Here is a 17,892-nt window from a genome sequence, read left to right as displayed (position 1 = left end):
CTTGGCTAAGAAACAGATGAGCACTACCTCTAAAATTGGACATGACTGGACAGGGAAACCTTTACCTATACCTATACCTGTACCTGTACTTGTAGCTATACCTATACATACCGTAGATACATATATACTGTATATACTGTACCTGTACTTATACCTACTGGTATACCTCTACTTCTACATGCATACAGACATACACACACATATACTGTATGTGCACGTATGTGTATATACAGTATGTGTATAAGAGAAAAACAATAAGTATACTAGAAATAATTGAGAACATAGATATTAAATCCAAATAAAATACTATTATAATAATTTCCAATCCTAAGTAATGGTACTGTGAACTGTACAAATGGTAGCACAGAACTCGGTGACGTGAGAGGTATAGCCCTGCCTGAGAAAAGTAGCATTAAATAGAAGTCACACTCCCTACTTAGAAATTTCTTTAAGACAGGAAATGTAAAGGTCTGTTTGGAGCTTATACAAGGAACGGTTTAATAGCCCATGATCTACAGTTTCTGTGGTATATAGGAATACCCTTAAAACATCCAAGAAGGATTGAGGAGAAAGTATCCATCCTGGCTAAAGGGAAGGCTTTACAATATTTTAAAATTGGAATGGATAATAAATATGCGTCTGGAAAGGACCTCTTTGAAAGAAAATGATAAATGCTGGGGTGTGACAATTTCTCTTATTCACTTCCCCACTTGGAGTTTCAAACTTCCAGGAAACTGCTGCCCATCTACTGTACCGTATTTTCTGGCATATAAGACGACTTTCTAAAGCATGCAAATCGGCTCTGAAGTCAGGGGTCGTCTTATACGCCGGAAAATACGGTAAATGAAACATTTAAGTGTATGCAAAAGTTGCATATTAAAGAAAACAAAAAGGAACTTGGTTTGCCAGCCTGCCCATTTCCACTATAACCGAGTTAGCCTTAAATTCAGCATGGTTTATGTTGGAGGAAGCCTCCAATGTTCTTTTACTCTCAGCGTTGGCACACGTGTTTAGGTGTGTTGTATGAACACTATAATCCAGGGCCTAAGAAGGATGTAAACTAATTTCCTCCATTCGGTTTTGTTATCCAGACACGGAAAGAAACAACAAGGGAGTCAGATGGGATCATATCACTGCCACTGTTTTAATTTTGTTTGGGCAAGCAAAAATAACAAAAAGTTTAGGTAAAGTTTATCACACGGATGCTTTTCTTCTTCTGCTCTGTCTCCAGCTGTCTGACAGATGTGAAATGTCTTCTGTTTTCTTTTTTCTTTCCCCCCTTCCCTTCCCACCCCTTTCCCCGTCTGCATTTATCTTATATTTAGCTTCTAAGCTAAAAGGCAGAGATCACCTGGCTTTTATTATTTTGTGGATCACTTTAGGATGAAGAGAGGACTGTAAAACATTTTCAACAAAGAGGTAACGATTGGAACATCTGATTTGGAACCCTAACTTTCTGCTTTTAACTCTTCAGACCTTGTAACAATTAAGGATTGGTTATTTTAATATTCTGCTATCAGCCACTACTTAGTTAAGGTTCCTTGTTACAAAAATGTCCTGTCTGCAAGGCCAACGTCACACTAAGAGGAATTCTCAATATATTGGCTGTACATAGAAAGGTGGTCATTAGATGACATCAGATTACTCTGGATATTAGTTAATCCAGCCCTTTGAAGAAGACCTTAAATTTCACCAAATCTGCAGTTCCTCTCTTTCTTGGTGTCCAGAACTGTGCATAATTACTACACACAAGAAGAACTAAGCACTGCCTGCCAGTAGCCCAGTCTGGCATTGTTTAGACATTCTCCCAAATGAGGCTTTCATTTATTAATGGACTACAATGCCCACACTTCTAGCCAGGTCATCTTTTATTCCCTCTATATAGGTACGGGCTGCTCTTTCAGGGATTTGGATCAAAGGTTATTTTGCAAAATGAAACTATCTCAAGTGATCGTCGTTGTAATATGACTCTATTGTTGTACTGCTGTATCAGAACAAAATTCTGGTGTCTTATGGATGTTTGTCAGAGTTTCAGTCAGCTGACTTTAAAAAGCCAGCAAAAAGGTATGAAGGCAAGAAAATCAATATCTTCTGGAGAAGCTGATCTCGTGAGCTTTCTGAGAGATAAGTACAAAATACACGAGTATGTCTGTAAACAGGATGAGGCATATTTTGTGATAATCTCAGTGCACACAGATTGGGGATCAAAATTGTTCTGTATTTTTAAGCTGGTGGGCTGAAAGTGATATATTGTATTCCATGAACTGCTTTAATCTTTGTTTCCAGATCTTTATTACACATTTTCTCTCATTAGGCAATTAAATCAGGGAATATGGAGGAGATTTTGATTTCATTTAACCCCTTCCAAATTTCCCAATGTTTGTTTCCAAGTTCACGTGACGATATAAGGCCAATGTAGCTTTTCCAGTGTCCAGCCTAATGGATTTTTAATCTGGAAGGTGGACAATCGGTATTTAAGATATCCTGCCTTCAATTCTAGCTGAAATATAATGTAATATAAGCTGCTGGGATCAGCAGGCTTTGATAGTTCTTTTCTTGGCAACTTAGTCTGCACTGATAACCCAGATCAATTCTGTGATTATCATATTTGGTCAATGGAGGTGCACAGGGCTACTTCAGAAGCTAAAATCTCTGTGTATATTTATTGGTGTACATGACTTATTCAACTGACCCTATAACCTTTTTCCATAGCAAGGGTGAGGATCTGGTGGTCCTCCAGAAGTGACAACTCCCAGTATTGTCCCAATTTTCACTCAGAACAGAACTGGAAGAGACCTCGGAGGTCTTCTAGTCCAGGGCTTTTCAACCAGTGGTATGGATACCACCTGTGGTACATTGGCACCTGGCAGGTGGTACGTGACCATCCTAGAAAAGTAGTAGTGGGGAGGGGAATGAGCTGAACTGGTGGCAGCACCACATAAGCCTGAGCGAGAGATGGCTGGAGCTGCAGGGCTGTCAGGGCTCAGTGGAAGCGCCAGGATCAGTGCTTCTTCGGGGCTGTCAGGGCTCAGTGGAAGCACCAGGATCAGCGTTAGGCTCCATCTGGAGCTTGGCGCTAATCCTGGTGCTTCTGCTGAGCCCAGAAGAAGCGCCGATCAGCTGGAATGTTGCAGTATCTCCAGGGTCTTGTGATTTACATTCAGATGCTTGGCAACTGATTCATATTTATGACGGTCACAGTGTCCCAGGATCATGTGAAGTGACCAAAACCTGCTGCAACCACCCAGCAGACGGGGGAATAAAAACCAAACACCCCCACCCCACCCCTGCTGCCAATCCTCAACAGAAATGCTCACAACAATGAAAACCTCAGACAGGAGGAAGAGCGCCACCGGGTGGGCAGGCAGGTGTCTTGCTTGGCTGTGGCTTGGGGGGGGGGCATTTTTTTCAGTGCCATTGTAACTTCGAGCAGTCACTAAGCGAACTGTTGTAAGTCGAGGACTACCTGTACTTTATCACTTTTTTCCTTTTTTGGGGGGGAGGGGTCATCAAGTTTTTGACACCTTGCTAGGTGACTGGTGGTACTCGGATATTGCCATATCCTAAAAGTGGTACAATGGGTGAAAAGTTTGAAAAGCCCTGTTCTAGTCCAACCCCTTGCTCAAGCAGGAGACCCTATACCATTTCAGACAAATGGCTGTCCAATCTTTTCTTAAAAGCCTCCAGTGATGGAGCACCCACAACTTCTGAAGGCAACTTCTGTTCCACTGGTTAATTGTCCTCACTGTTAGGAAGTTTCTCCTTAATTCCAGGTTGCTTCTTTCCTTGATTAGTTTCCATTCAGTGTTTCTTACCCCTGGCACATATCAGATGGGCTTCTGGGATTGTAAGAACAGAAGGACTTTATTTTCAACAGGGAAAGATGGAGGCCAAATAGAATCGTATTTCCCCATTTCTGTTCCTCTGCCTAGCTGCTATCATTAATTCTCCAGGTTCTACCGCCCCTTGGTGTTTATTTTGAAGTATGACAAGCTGCTTCTTTATTAAATCTGGCAATTTATGCACATAAAACTATTGCACTAGAGATGCTGATGTGCCATGATCCATCCTCCAGTTTATTTTAAGGCTAAATGGAGCCAGAAAGACTCCAGTATAGAAAAAGCTTAGAATCAGCATGCAGACAAAAAAAAACAAAACAAAAAACAAAAAAACCCAACCCAAAACTATTTTTTTTAACCAGACACCCCATGATCCGTCTTCAATGGAATGATACACCTGCTGTTCTTTTGCTTTTTTTGCTCAACCCTAGGACATTTGCTTTCAGAAGCAAAAAAAAAAAAAAAAATCACTGAAATTCTCAGTGGGGAACTTTAGTGCCCTTCCTCTTACTTAATACATATCCTCCCTGCATACCTGACAGATTCTCCAAAGCTAAGTAGGGTCACAACTGGATAGGAACTTAGAAGGGTGACAATTTCAGGACCGTAGATTAAGTTGACAACTCCAAAACTATGGTAGAAAAAAAAGCGACGGAAAACTATTTCCACCATGCCACCAAAGAAACAAAATGGACGCGTTCTTATAGGCATCAGGAGTTAAGCTTGAGTTGAAGGAGGGTTTTGTCTTTGTTTCTTTTTAACCAATAGGTAGTCCTCGACTTACCCTCATTTCTTTAGTGACTGAAGTTGTAATGGCACCAAAAAAAGTGACTTTAGGACTGTTTTTCACACTTAAAACTGTTGCAGCACCCCTATGGTCACCTGATCAAAATTCAGACCTTTGGCAACTGACTCATTACTTATGATGTTTGCAGTGTCCCGGGATCGTGTGATCTCCTTTTGCGACCTGACAAACAAAGTCAAGGGGGAAAGTAGATTCACTTAACAACTGAAATGGTTAACTTAAGCAATCCGGCAAAATTTTTTACAGCTATAAAATTAACAGTTGTCTTGCTTAGCAATGGAAATTTTGACTCTATTAACCAGTGGTGGGTATCGTGGTTCTGAAAGATGAAACTCTTCAAAGAACTTTGAGGCATTGTTTACCTTAAAGAATCTTTACTCGAGCAGTATAGCTTCAGCATGTACATAATTGAAGCCAAAATCTGACTTCCCCTCCCTTCAGCACATAGATCAAAGCACAATTCCCTCCTACAACTAACAGTCATAAATCACATTCTCCAATTAGTTTGAAATGCTGGCTTTCCGCCCAGTTCTTCTATTCCGCCATTCCTTATCAGCTCTTATTACAATAACTAACTAATTCCCATCACATTCCTCCCCCCAGTATCATCTAATTCTAAACAACAGAAAGAAAAAGGCTGCATCTCCATCATTGTAAAAGCAAGAACATCCAATGTTAGCAGCATTGAAAGTGGGATTCAAATATGTGAACAACCGGTTCTCTGTGTGGATGCCGCTTCTGGAAGTCCATTCTGGGCCTGGGCAATAAAAAATTAGCTACTGGTTCTGCCGAAGGGGTGTAAACTAGCTGAATCCCACCATTGCTATTAACGTCATAAGTTGAGGACTATTTTATAGCATTCTCTTCCCTGATCTGCAGCCTTTCTGTTTCTATTAAATACCAGGGGAAGAGATCATAAACCAAGTTCTCCCTTTGGATTTTTTTAGTGGTGGTATTATGGGGAACCTTTTCTTTTTTCTAATTCAGCGGGTAGAAATTTCTAAAAGGTTCTTTCAGCTTGGACGTGAAAAATAAAGACCATTCAGCATCCTTCTCTTCTGTAGAACTTTATTCTGATAAAGTTAAAATACATTGAGGCTTGCCACTTTTTAAAACAAAAGCTAGAAGCAAACAGGAGGAAACGGGCTACAAGACATATCACTCCATGGGAACTTCAGCATTAAAAGCTTCCTCAGTGTGAGGTTGGGACATTGTCTTGGAAAATGGCTTTCAAAAGCCAACGGGAGAGAGAGAAAGAAAATCTCTTCCTCTCAGAAATCTTGAACTTGCTCGCCTTCAGTTGACTCCTGAGTCTAACCTCTGAGAACATTGGCGGTACATCTTGAAAGGTTACAGCTGTTCTTCTGTGAGGCAGGATCTGTGGAAGGTCGTGGTTAACTGAGCCCAAATAAGGCTAGTAATGCCTCATGTTTACCAACAGAAACTATGCTATCGTGGTTTCCCGACGATTCATCTGCTTACGGTCTCCTCTTCAGCCTGAGGGAGTTGTCCAGGGTGGTCAACTGGCGCAGGAAACCCCGGTTGGGAATAATGCCTCGATGGTCCTTTACGGTCTTTATGGCCTCCACCAGAGTCAAGTGGTGGTAAATCATGAGGTAAGCAAGGACCAGGGTGGCTGATCTGCTTACCCCCACAGCGCAGTGAACAAGGATTCTCCCTATGGAAAGAAGATCAATTTAAGAAAATGTCAGTATCGACCATCACAAAGAAATCTGAGTCCCAGAGATTCAGGGGAAGTAATTCATTTCAGACTTTCGTCACCTGCCCTGACAAAGAACCTGATACTACACTACATCTTATTAGCTTCCCAGCATAATTCAAAATTATTTATTTATTGTAGGAGAAGGAGAGGGATAGTCTGGGGATGAGTCAAGAGAGGAATCAGCCTGCAGTCTTTACGTTCCCATAAGTGGACCCAGTCCAACCCTTCTTGAATTCCATTAACCCTTATCTAGCACCAATTTAGTGCTGACCATTAGTTGACTAAATTCTTGTGTATAGGTATGAGCAATAAATCAGGTTAACTGGAACTTAATGTATAGTCCTGATTCTTTGTCCCTGACATTTATTTAATCGATCCATTTACATGGTCACTAAATTCACCAACTGTGACTCTTGGCAGCTTGCACAGAATTGCAAACCAGAAACAAACAAAATGAAAATGACACAAATCACAACATGCCACTATCGACCCCACACTACAGTCTTTCAATTTCATACGATGGGATCATCCAATATTCTGGCTTTATATCTGGGAGGCAAAACCGACTCTTCAAGGCTTTACAGAACACCAACAAATTTGAATTATCCACATTTTAGGGTGTGGGTGAGGGATAGGCCATTCCAGGTGGCAGGAACCAAAACAGAGATAGTACACTTCCTGAATCCCACCAGATGACACTCTTTTATAAAGAGGATGTCAAGTTTTGAAGCACGGTTTTGCTAATGTGACAAATATTGCTTCTCAGCTTTCCAACAAACTTGGGGGGAGGAGAGAGGTTTGGAATGCAGACTTCAAAGATTAAGAAGCCAGCCAGACAATGAGTCTCAAGGACGTTATACCAGATGTCTGGCCAGACCTAGAGATGCTTTCTCATAACAATATTTTGTTATGCTTTCTCATAACAATATTTTTTCACATGATTGGGCAAAGTGACCTGACCCAGAGGGAGAAGAGAGAATTCAATGCTTTTACTATATGGGTTTGGGAGGGGTCTTGCCAGAGCTGGTTTTGATTTCATTAATGCTGAAGTGATGTACTCAATAAAGTTTCACATTAAGAGATTGGAATGCCTCGAAGGTGTTTGTTTGTTTGGGTTTGTCAGTCAGAACCTTGACAGAGGATCCAGAACATGCACATACTGTCAGTTTATGATTGGTCCTCACACTTACAATTATTGCAGCACTCATGTGAACAAAATTTAGGTGCTTGACAACCAACTTGTATTTACAATGGCTGCAGTATCCTGTATTGTGTGATCACCATTTGTGACCTTCCCAGTCAGCTTCTGACCAGCGAAGTTGTTGGGGAAGGCAGATTGGCTTAACAACCACATGTTTTGGTGAACAACTGCCATGATTCTCTAAACAACCATGGCAAAATTGTTGTAAAATCAGATGCAACTTGTTTAAGAACCACCTTGCTTAGCAATGCACATTCTGGTTGAGGATTACCAGTACTTTGCCTAAACCTGTTCATCATCAGAGGTCCAGCTTGATTTCAAGGAGTCTTTACTTCCTTCTGCTACATTAGTTTGCACTCCATTGTTCGAACCACTCCCACCTCCCCCCATGGCTCTGATTTAGCTGAAACAACAACAACAACAACCTAGAAAGCAAAAGAGGAGAAGAAATTAAATCTACTAAATATAAACTGATATATTTTGGGAAACTCAAGCTGGATATACAGGTAGGACAACCTGAGAATATGAATTGGATCTTAGCAACATTGCATTAGAAAAATACTCTATACAGACATGTCAAACACAAGGTCCGGGGGTTGGATGTGGCCCATGAAATGGTTTCATGTGGCCCGCAAAGCCATCCTGGAAACAGGGAGAGAATGGCCCCCGCTGCCTTGGCCCTGCCCCAGGCCGTCTGGGAGCCAATGTACAATTTTGTGGTGGCCATCTATGCTGAAATGCATTCAGTCTTAGCTCTACAAGGCTGTCGAGAAACAGCGATGAACCAGCCCCTGCCATGTTGGCCCTGCCCCCTGGGTGCATGCTGGGGAGGTGTCACCCTTTGTGAGGAATGAAGAAATGCACCATCACCTGGAAGTGGCCAGCAAATAGCCCTCACCTACTTCTGTCAGAGACCCTCAGATCAGTCCCACTTGTGCCCAGGCCCCCACATGCACCCTTGCTGCTTATGATGTAGAGCTGGCCATGCCCACCCAGTAGGCCACACCCACTCCATCCATGTCCAGTCAGTAGGCTGCACCCATCCTGGCCGTACCCACCCAGTCCCCCTGAGGGCAATCGCAATGCTGATGTGGCCTTCAATGAACTTGAGTTTGACACCCCTGCTCTATTATGTAAACAGTGGAATATCAATGGGTTGTACAGTTTGAATCAGAAACATGCCCATACTGTATACCTCTTCTAGTCGTGGGTCAAGTCACCCTTTTCTGTGGACTCACCTCCCCTCTTGCTTAGGGCTTTGTGGATGAAATCTGCAGCAGGCTGAAAGTAGGGGCTCATGTCAAAGGTGGGTGAATCATGTGCTTCGATGCCCAGGTAGCAGATGCCCATACCGTCATAGTATTCTGCGCCTCCCCGCCACTTGCTGTGAGAAGCATTGAGGATGTGAGTGATGTTCAGTCGGGCCAGCTCACGTCGATTTGCTGCTATATCTCTATATGGAGGGAACAATAAAGTCAGGGTCATTCAGAAATTCTCTTGTTCCCAGAATCACCGCTTCTGTCCATTCTTTCTCACATTTTTTTTTTCCAATCTGCACTTAGCTGGCCTGTTCTAAGAATATGCGGTGGGAGTTTTGCTAAGCCAATTCCTAGCAAAATGGTAGTTTTGTGGTCAGGTTCATGCCTGGGACCAGTTGACACAAAAGCTCAGAAACCACGGTGCAAATATCCCCTCTGATCTTTGATTGCTGCTGTTTTCTGATGATCGTTGATAGAGGAGCCTTACAGACTGAGCTACACAATATTTTTTTTTATCCAGTTGAATGTCTCCCAAATTTTGTGAGAGTATCTTCTCCCCCTTGCACCCAGCAACTTTTGTGACAATTCTCTCCTCCATCAGTGTCTTTCTCCCTCCCTCCCTCCCCGAATCTGCACCTGGGGCCCCAGTGACTAATAGTAGAACCGGTGATGATAGAATCCTGCTTGCAAATTAGGTTGTGTTGTATATTCAACAAGTGATTGGTGGTAATATAGGACAGGGAGTTTTGATTTATTGAGAGGCAGATTTGTTTATTGACCAAAGTTATGACAGCACCGACTTATGATTGGCCCTCCCCCTTATGACAGTCATAGCATCCCATAATCATGTGATCAAAATTCAGGTGCATGACCAATTATTTTGGTCATGCAACCATCATTTACGATCTTCTTAGCCAGCTTCGTACAGGCAAAGTCACGAGGAAACCCAGACTCATTTAATGAGTGCAGTTAAAAAAAAAAGGCAGTAAAATCAGATGCAGTCACGTGGTAACTCCCTTAATGACCTCATCGCTTAGAGATGAGATTCTGGTTTCAGTTATGATTGTAAGGAGGGAACTACTGGTGGATTCTTTCTTTCCTTTTCCCATCTGAATCCTTTCCCTGATCATCACTATGTTGCCTCTTTGCTTCTTCCCCACCTCCTGGAATTGGCCTGTCTCCAATATTGGGATCAATACGTACTGATCTCCCAGGTAAAGTTCTGGCCAGACTTCATCGGCATGGTTACAGGCTGTCTTCCCCGTGTACAGGAGTCTCTCCAGCTCAAAAACACTGAGGATGGGGTGGTGGACGGTGTCATCATGAGTCCTCCAGACAGGAGGTCTGGATGTGTTCCTGGAGAACAGAGACATGAAGGACATGGGTGCCGCTGCACCCCCTGTTGCATCCCGGGCCGTTTCAGGGCACTGGGCTGGAGCCCGGACAGTATTTCTGCTGTGCCCACCACCCACGGTCGGTTTCTAGTCTGAAAAAGAAAGAAGAACGTTATCCGAAGCATCGTCTCCTGAGCTTCTTATGAGGTTGGGCACTTCCTATATTGGATGCATTCTGAATGTTGATCTTGATCCTGCAAAGAGAATTAAAAGAAAGTACTTTTAAGAAGATTCCTTCTTCTACCACCCAGGGCATTTATTTGTTATTTATTTATTTGTTATGAAATTGGTTTGGCACCCATCTTGCATCCAGCTTACAATATAAAACATTTTTTTTAAAAAAAACCCATTAAAATCATCAATTATAAAAGAACAAAGCTGATAAAATCATGAAAATCATGGGATTAGATTTTAATTAATCAGTCACCTCCAGTGTGAATGTTTTTCTGTGCCATTGTAACTTTGATTGGTCACTTAGTGCAGGGGTCCACAATCCCTGGTCCGTGGATCAGTACTGGGCCACATCATGCCAGCAACCGGTCCACACACAAACAAGCAAAGCCCCATCTGCGGGATGCAGGCAGCACATAAAACCACACACGCTCCGGTCTGCTGAAAAACCTTCTCCATGGAACTGGTCCCTGGTATTCAAAAGGTTGGGGACCTCTGACTTAGTGAACTGTGGTAAGTCGAGACTATCTGTAGCTTCTGAATACACCCATCTGTAAAATATCGTGAATCAGAATCTAAGCAAGCACTGAGGCTCATGCAAACAAACTCACCAGTCTTGGCATATTGTGTCACTGCAGCCACTCGATTTAAAATGATGGGAACACAACCAATTATGGGAACACAACCATTGCTTCCATGTAGGAAAGCTGTGTGTATATGATAAAATTATTGCTGCAAGTGCATGCATTTAGAACACAAAGTCATCTTAGTGTGTCTTTCCCTATAGTTTTGCAGATGCTACCATAGTTCTCTTGGGTGAAGCTGGCAGCCATGGAAATTCAGTCCTTGAGTTACATCAATTCCTCTGTTAGCAGAACAAGAGCTGGCAGATCAAACTTCATTCTGACGATTGACGGATCGAAGGATTTATCGATTGCTCAACTTAGAACAAAGTACATCTTCGGTAAATATCAATTAGATCCTGACAGAAATAATACGATGGAGAAACAATAAAAACTAGGAAGACCCAAGGACGAAAAATAGTGGAAAACATTCAACCCATGGAATCATCAGCCCCTGAAATCATACTACTCAGCCGCTGCTGAATGAGACCGGGAAAGGCAGGGGAGAGAATCAACCAAATCTTAGGTAGATGTTCCAAAAGATGGGGCAGTGCCAGAGAAGGCATATTTCCTGAGTCCTGCTGATGAGGCTCTGCAGGCCACCCAGGTCAGATCTGACCGGATAAGCAGAAATAACTGAAGATCAGCAAAAACCTTAGTCCTTTACTGGGAAGGGTTTTATAAGTACGAACCAGCATCTTGAACTGCGGTAATAATCAGTTAAGTTTGTTTGTTTTTTTTTGCTAGAATACAAGAAGTCCTGGACTTAGGGCCACAACTGAACCCAAATTTTCTGTTGCTAAACAAGGCAGTTGTTAAGTGGGTCATACCCTATTCTTTTCCATGGTTGTTAAGCAACTCACGCGGTTGGCTTCCCCAGCTGACTTTGCTTGTCAGAAACTCCTTAAGAAGGCTGCAAAGGACAATCCTGGGATACTGCAACCATCGTAAATACAGGCTGGTTGCCAAAGTCTGATCTGTGACTGCAGGGTTGCTGCAATTGTCTTAAGTGTGAGAACTGGTCATAAGTCACGTTTTTCAGTGGCATCATAATCTTGAAAGTTCATTAAACAAATGGTTCCAGGTCAAGGACGACCTGTAGTTAGTTTGATTTTTCAGCAATCTTTTAATAATAATAATAATCTTTTAATAATAATAATAACAATAATAATAGAGTTGAAGGGGACCTTGGAAGTCATCTAGTCTAACCCCCTGCTCAGGCAGGAAACCCTACACCATTTCAGACAAATAGCTGTCCAGTCTCTTCTTAAAAACCTCCAGTGTTGGAGCATTCACAACTTCTGGAGGCAGGTTGTTCCATTGGTTAATTGTTCTCACTGTCAGGAAATTTCTCTATTTCTAGGTTGCTTCTCTCCTTGATTAGTTTCCATCTGTTGCTTTTTGTCCTGCCTTCAGGTGCTTGACTCCTTCTTCTTTGTGGCAGCCCCTGAGATATTGGAAGACTGCTATCATGTCCCCCCTCGCCTTTCTCTTCATTAGACTAGACATACCCAATTCCAGCAACCATTCTTTATATGTTTTAGCCTCCAGTCCCCTAATCAACTTTGTTGCTCTTCTCTGCACTCTTTCTAGAGTCTCAACATCTTTTTTACATCATGTTGACCAAAACTGGATTTTTTCCCCCACACATGTCTTGGATTCTGTAGTGTAGTATAGGACAGTGCTTTATGTACTGGGCTAGGAAAAGGGACTTCTCTTCTGCAAGCAGAAAAGTCCATCAGATACATTAAACATTGCACTCTCTTCTGGCCTAGAGCCCTGCCAAATGCTCAGTACTGATGCCCTTGGGAGCAATCCCAACTCCTGCACTTATTGTTAGATGCATCCAACTTACAGATGATTGAGGCTCTCTGCGAACATAAAAAACAAGAGGTCAGAAAAACAGGATGCTTTTGCCCGATAGGAGAATTAGAACAGATCTGTTCTGATCTTCAAAAGATCTATAAGATTATGCTGACAACCTCTTAGGCCAACCCCCCCTCCCCCAAATGATGCCCTTCACATATTACTAAAGTGAAGGCTGATCAAAGAACAAAATACTATCGGCTGAATCCTACAGAATCACTGTTCTTCAGTCTGTCTATTTCCATCTACTGAACGTCTCCTTTTCTTTTAACTCCATGCAGAGTTGCTGCTGTCCAATTTAGACAAATTTAACAGTCTTCTGTTAAAACAAATAGAGAAAGCTGAGCTCTAAATGCCACCCCTGGACTCATCAATGAGTTTTCTAATATTTTGCATCAGCTTTAATGAAATTGACATGAAGGTGGGGAGTGGATTCTTTTCTCTCAGTGCCCGAACTGACAAAGTTGAATGAATCAGGATCTGTGTGGGCTCAGTTGTTGCTTTCCTTCAAAAGAAGGTTTTTGCTGGCACAGTTATGCCAATATGAGGGCTGCCAAGGGCACAAGGTACATGAAAAGGTCTGGCAGGTGCTAACACTTTGGACAGAGAGCTAAGAGCAAGGGAGGAGAAAATCGAAGTGCTAGGGAGGAGCAGAAATCATGTTCTTCTTCTGGTGTAAGCTCTAGGTCTTGTAATAATGTTGATTTCTTCCTGGCAGGACCTGGAGAAGATTTTGAAGAAACCCATTGTATTCCAGGAAGGGGAGACTTCTATGAAACTTGGCTTGCTATATTTGGTCAGAAATGGCAGCCAGTGTGATTCAAGTGCAAGTTTAGAGACTCAGTTCCTGGCATTTTCACTTAGTAAAGAATGGCGTAGTAGTGTTAAGGAAAAATGCACTTGAGTTCACGAAGACACACTCTTGAATATTTACTGAATCTGGTTACTGGATTTTCTGAGTTCACATGATACAGTGAATTATAAACTAACTAAACGGGCAAGTTTCACCCAGCAGGCTAAGCAAAACAAAAAAAACAAAACAAAAATAGAACAAACAAGCCAACAAAAAACCACCTAACTAAAGTTGACATTATCCAGACTGATGCAAATTCATCTACCTAAATCTATCCGGTTAAAGATGCGACATGAACATAGCTAGAGGGATTCCAGATACTGTATCAGCAGAGTTGTGTCCTTGGGTTGTTTTAGATGTCAACTTCCATAATCCTTGAGCACTGTTCATAAAGATAGGACTTATAAAAGGTTTAGTCCAAAGCCTCTGGAGAATACTGGGCTGCTTGAAATGTTTTAGACTTCAACTTCCATAATCCTTGACTATTGTCCATACAGGATAGGGCTTAAGAGAAGTGTGGTCCAAAGCATCTCAAGGACACTGAGTTGCTTGTCCCAGGCCAGGGAGATTTCAAGTAAAGACATGGTGGGCTCAGAGAAAAAAATGCTGAAGGTCAGGTCAAATATGTCAGAAGAAAAAAAATTAAATGTAGCCTTCTCATGTGATTTAATTTGTTTTCATCTTCTAATGATTAAAAGTTCAATGGTAGCTTTTATAGGTCTTCTGACGAGTCATACTCAAGACTTTAAGAGGGCCAAATTATCTACCCTTGTCTAGTTGGTCCAAACATCGGTTGTGATAGAGTACATAAAACATCTGTTTTGCACAATCAACTTCTGAATAACAGAACAGAGTTCCAGTGGGACCATCTGAGGTCATTCAGAACTTATTGGGGAACTCAGCTGAGAATGTTTCCAGAGAATGTGTGAAGTCATACAGGAGACAGATAACTCTGGAATGTATGAGATTCTGTTTTCTCCCTGTTGAATGACTGCATCCAACCTCTATAGATCCACAAGCTTAAAGGACTTTGATCTTCCTCATTTTAGTAATTGTTCCTAATAATCACATCATCATAAATCTGCCAAAGACTACTGCTGTTACTGGGGATATATGTAATCCTTTCCATAGTTATTCAATTACTAGCATCGCTCTGCTGTTGCCAGCAATCTCTTTTCTGTGCTTAGACGACATCCAATGATCCATTTCTCAGTCCTCTCCACCAGCCAAAATCACGTTAATGGAATTGGTGAGTATAATCCACTTTTTAGTAATGGAGACCATATGGAGATGTTGGTGTGTGTTTATTTATAAAAATCTATATTTTTATAAATATAGTTTATTTATGAAATCTATAGGCCAGTGGTGGCGAACCTATGGCACGCGTGCCAGAGGCGGCACTCAGAGCCCTCTCTATGGGCACTCGCACTGCGGCCACTAGCAGCTCACACAAGTCCATTAGGCTGCCGCTGCCCGGAACAGCAGCTCTGCCCAGCACAAAGCAGGCAAAATGGCTGGCTAGCAAGCTTGAGTAGAGATATTAGAGTATCGAAGTGGCCACGCCTACTTGGCCATACCCACCCAGTCTGCTGTGACTACCCTGGCCACGCCCACCCAGTGGGCCACACACCCCACCCTCCCTGAAGGAACCACAATGCTGATGCAGCCCTGGCACTTTGCAATAAATAAATGGGGTTTGGGTTGCGGTTTGGGCACTCGGTCTCTAAAAGGTTCGCCATCACTGCTATAGGCTGCCCAACTCACAATGACTCTGGATAGTGTATAAGAGAAAAACAATCTAATATGATACAAAGAAAAGAAGGCAATAACCCAGAAATCCATACACTAAAGAAGGTATCAAAATTTCCATAGCAGCCCAAACCTCCTTTCCAAGGGCCTGGAGAATAAGGAAGGTCTTCAAGTCTGTTGAAAGCACAACAGGGTCAGAACAATTCAAATCTCTGGGAGGTGGTATTCCAGAGGGCAGATGCCATGGCCAAGATGACTTCTCACCACCTAGGTGTCTTCAGATCACACAGTTTTAATGATGAGAACTACACCATGCCTACTGTGTCAGATCTACCGGACAGGCACAAATCTTTAGCATTTAGGAATATTCTAACCCACTTTATCACCCTTCTACAAAAACAGTTGTATAAAGTTTCACACATACTTCTTTGTTCTAAGTTATCAAACATCCGTGGGTACTGTAATGATCTTTGCCATTCTCTCTATACGGACAAATGAGAACCAAAACTGGCACAGCTGTGCAGAAACTTGCTAGTGAATTCTTAATGAAGGTTAAGCGTTTGCTTTTAAAGTGGCAATTTTTCCGCATCAACATTCAGCTCCCAAATCATAACAGGTGTCTTTTGAACGGCATCTTCTGTAGCCATGCTAGCTTGTACATTTGTTTATTCATTATTTTAAAGCACGTTTCAAACCGGTGACCATTGCAACAGGCTGAAGGCCAGGCTTTTGGCTGTGTGCGTTCAGCTCCACCTTTTCTTCTGTTCCAGTGTGTTGTACGTGCCATGCATTTCTCTCTTAACAATACCCACAGATCATTAGCAGAGGGAAAAAAAAATACTCACTCGTCCTTCCTCATTGTTCAGTTTGCCTCACTTCCTACTCCTACAGCCTCGTGTGTGCAAGCGAAGGAGCCATCTTTCCACCCTGTGCATTACACAAGGTTCTTTTGCAAGCCTAGCACCTGATGCAGGGATTATCTGATCTAGCTTTACAATCACGGTGTTATGGGAGGCCATTCACAGTTTCATTTTACACAGGCAGAATAACGAGGTACAGTTTGGATCAGGGGCATCTTGTCTTCAGTGTTCAATTCAACCTATGGATGAGGTCAGAGGTCTCCACCTTCTGTCACCCTTCTGTCACCCTTTTGCTCCTCCAGCAATGTTTTCTGTCTCCTGGCCCAATGAACATTTCAGATATTTAAGGGCCCTTCATGCTCCAACAGGCATTAAGGGGAAAGGAAAGTCACTGAGAAGGCTGAGATAGTTAGGAATGAAGTCAGTTCCTTCATGCCTTAGAGAGAAGGGGAGGCTGGAGGGACGTGACCTACAAAAGTCCCATCCAGGTATCTGTCAAAATGATCTGAATCCCGTCCCTCAATGACTGAAAGGGAGGACCGAGATCACAGTTGTTGGAGCACCACCCAGATCTTTGTCCCTCTCCCTCGCCATCCTTGACCTTCCATCCCAACCAAACCCTGATGTTCAGCCCCAGTCAGACGAAAACATGCACTACACAGCAAGCTACTCAGAGGCAAGAGAATCAGACATAGACTTCTTTGGGCCCCCCGGGGAGGAAGGGAGTGATCAATTCTACATGCTTGGCCGTCAACAAAGAGAGAAAAGCAGAACACGAGGCGGGAGACAGCCCAGTTCCCTTACCTTTGTCAAAGCTGTGATTTTTTTTCTTTCTTTCTCAGGCAGCTGGCAGATCTAGCCAGCCATTTCTCCCCGTCTCTGCTGTTCCTGCTGTTGCTGCTGCTCCCGACACTGTGGCTGCAAGAAAGAAAAAGGGCTGCAGTCTTCACATCTATTTTAAGCCCTGGCATGTCCAGGGTCACATTTGTTTCCTATCCATCAATGGATGGGAGAGAGGGGGGAGAGAGAGAGAGAGAGAGAGAGAGAGAGAGAGAGAGAGAGAGGAGAGGGAGGGAGAGAGAGAGAGAGAGATGGAGGGAGAGGGAGTCGAGGCAGCAAATAGGCGGTTGCTTTGACTGAGAGACACGTGGAAGCACACACCACACGGGAGAAGCACAGCTACCCTCCCACCCACTGTGTGTTTCCAAGCGTGTGGGGTTGCTCATGCTGGCTTAACAAGAGAAATGCCCTTTGCAAAGCATTCCTGGGAAGTGTATGTGCAAGTATACAAATGATGGTGGGCCCATTGTCCGACAGGGAAGTGGGCACTTGAACATGATCCCAAAGGGCAAATTCAAGCTAGGTCTTGGTTGCTAGGTCAGGTTTGAAGTCAAGTAGGGAATACCTGTTTTGGTTAACAGAACAGGACTAAGAAAAATTGAGAAAAAATAAGGGTGATAGAGTGTCACGGATTTCCAAACAATCCGGAACGAGAATTTTCTTTCTGTTCTTCTCCACCTCTTACTCTCAATCTGATGAACATAAAATT

At 42.8% G+C, this 17,892-nt stretch overlaps 1 protein-coding gene across 1 annotated transcript; it reads right to left on the bottom strand.

Annotated features, from left to right (window-relative positions):
- Nucleotides 1–5,695: 5,695 nt before the first annotated feature.
- Nucleotides 5,696–17,304, bottom strand: DUSP26 (dual specificity phosphatase 26). The gene is made up of 4 exons (XM_039356582.1): nt 17,148–17,304; nt 10,031–10,313; nt 8,807–9,021; nt 5,696–6,322 (listed from the first exon to the last, which is right to left on the bottom strand). The coding sequence occupies exons 2-4, from the start codon at nt 10,207–10,209 to the stop codon at nt 6,123–6,125; spliced, it is 594 nt and encodes a 197-aa protein (XP_039212516.1). The 5' UTR covers nt 10,210–10,313; nt 17,148–17,304; the 3' UTR covers nt 5,696–6,122.
- Nucleotides 17,305–17,892: the final 588 nt, after the last annotated feature.

This window comes from Crotalus tigris, unplaced genomic scaffold (assembly GCF_016545835.1).
Source record: "Crotalus tigris isolate CLP2741 ecotype Arizona unplaced genomic scaffold, ASM1654583v1 scf7180000018825.4774228, whole genome shotgun sequence".
NCBI lineage: Eukaryota > Metazoa > Chordata > Lepidosauria > Squamata > Viperidae > Crotalus > Crotalus tigris.
This window is presented reverse-complemented; position numbering and strand designations above follow the sequence as displayed.

Bases quoted from the DNA above. Each gene is read 5' to 3' on its own strand.
- DUSP26 (XM_039356582.1), bottom strand. From the start codon at position 10,209: ATGTCCTTCATGTCTCTGTTCTCCAGGAACACATCCAGACCTCCTGTC. The intron at 9,022-10,030 runs GTACGTATTGAT...CCCTCCATATAG, and splicing joins GAACTTTACCTGGGAGATCA to AGATATAGCAGCAAATCGAC. The intron at 6,323-8,806 runs GTGAGTCCACAG...TTCTTTCCATAG, and splicing joins AGCCCTAAGCAAGAGGGGAG to GGAGAATCCTTGTTCACTGC.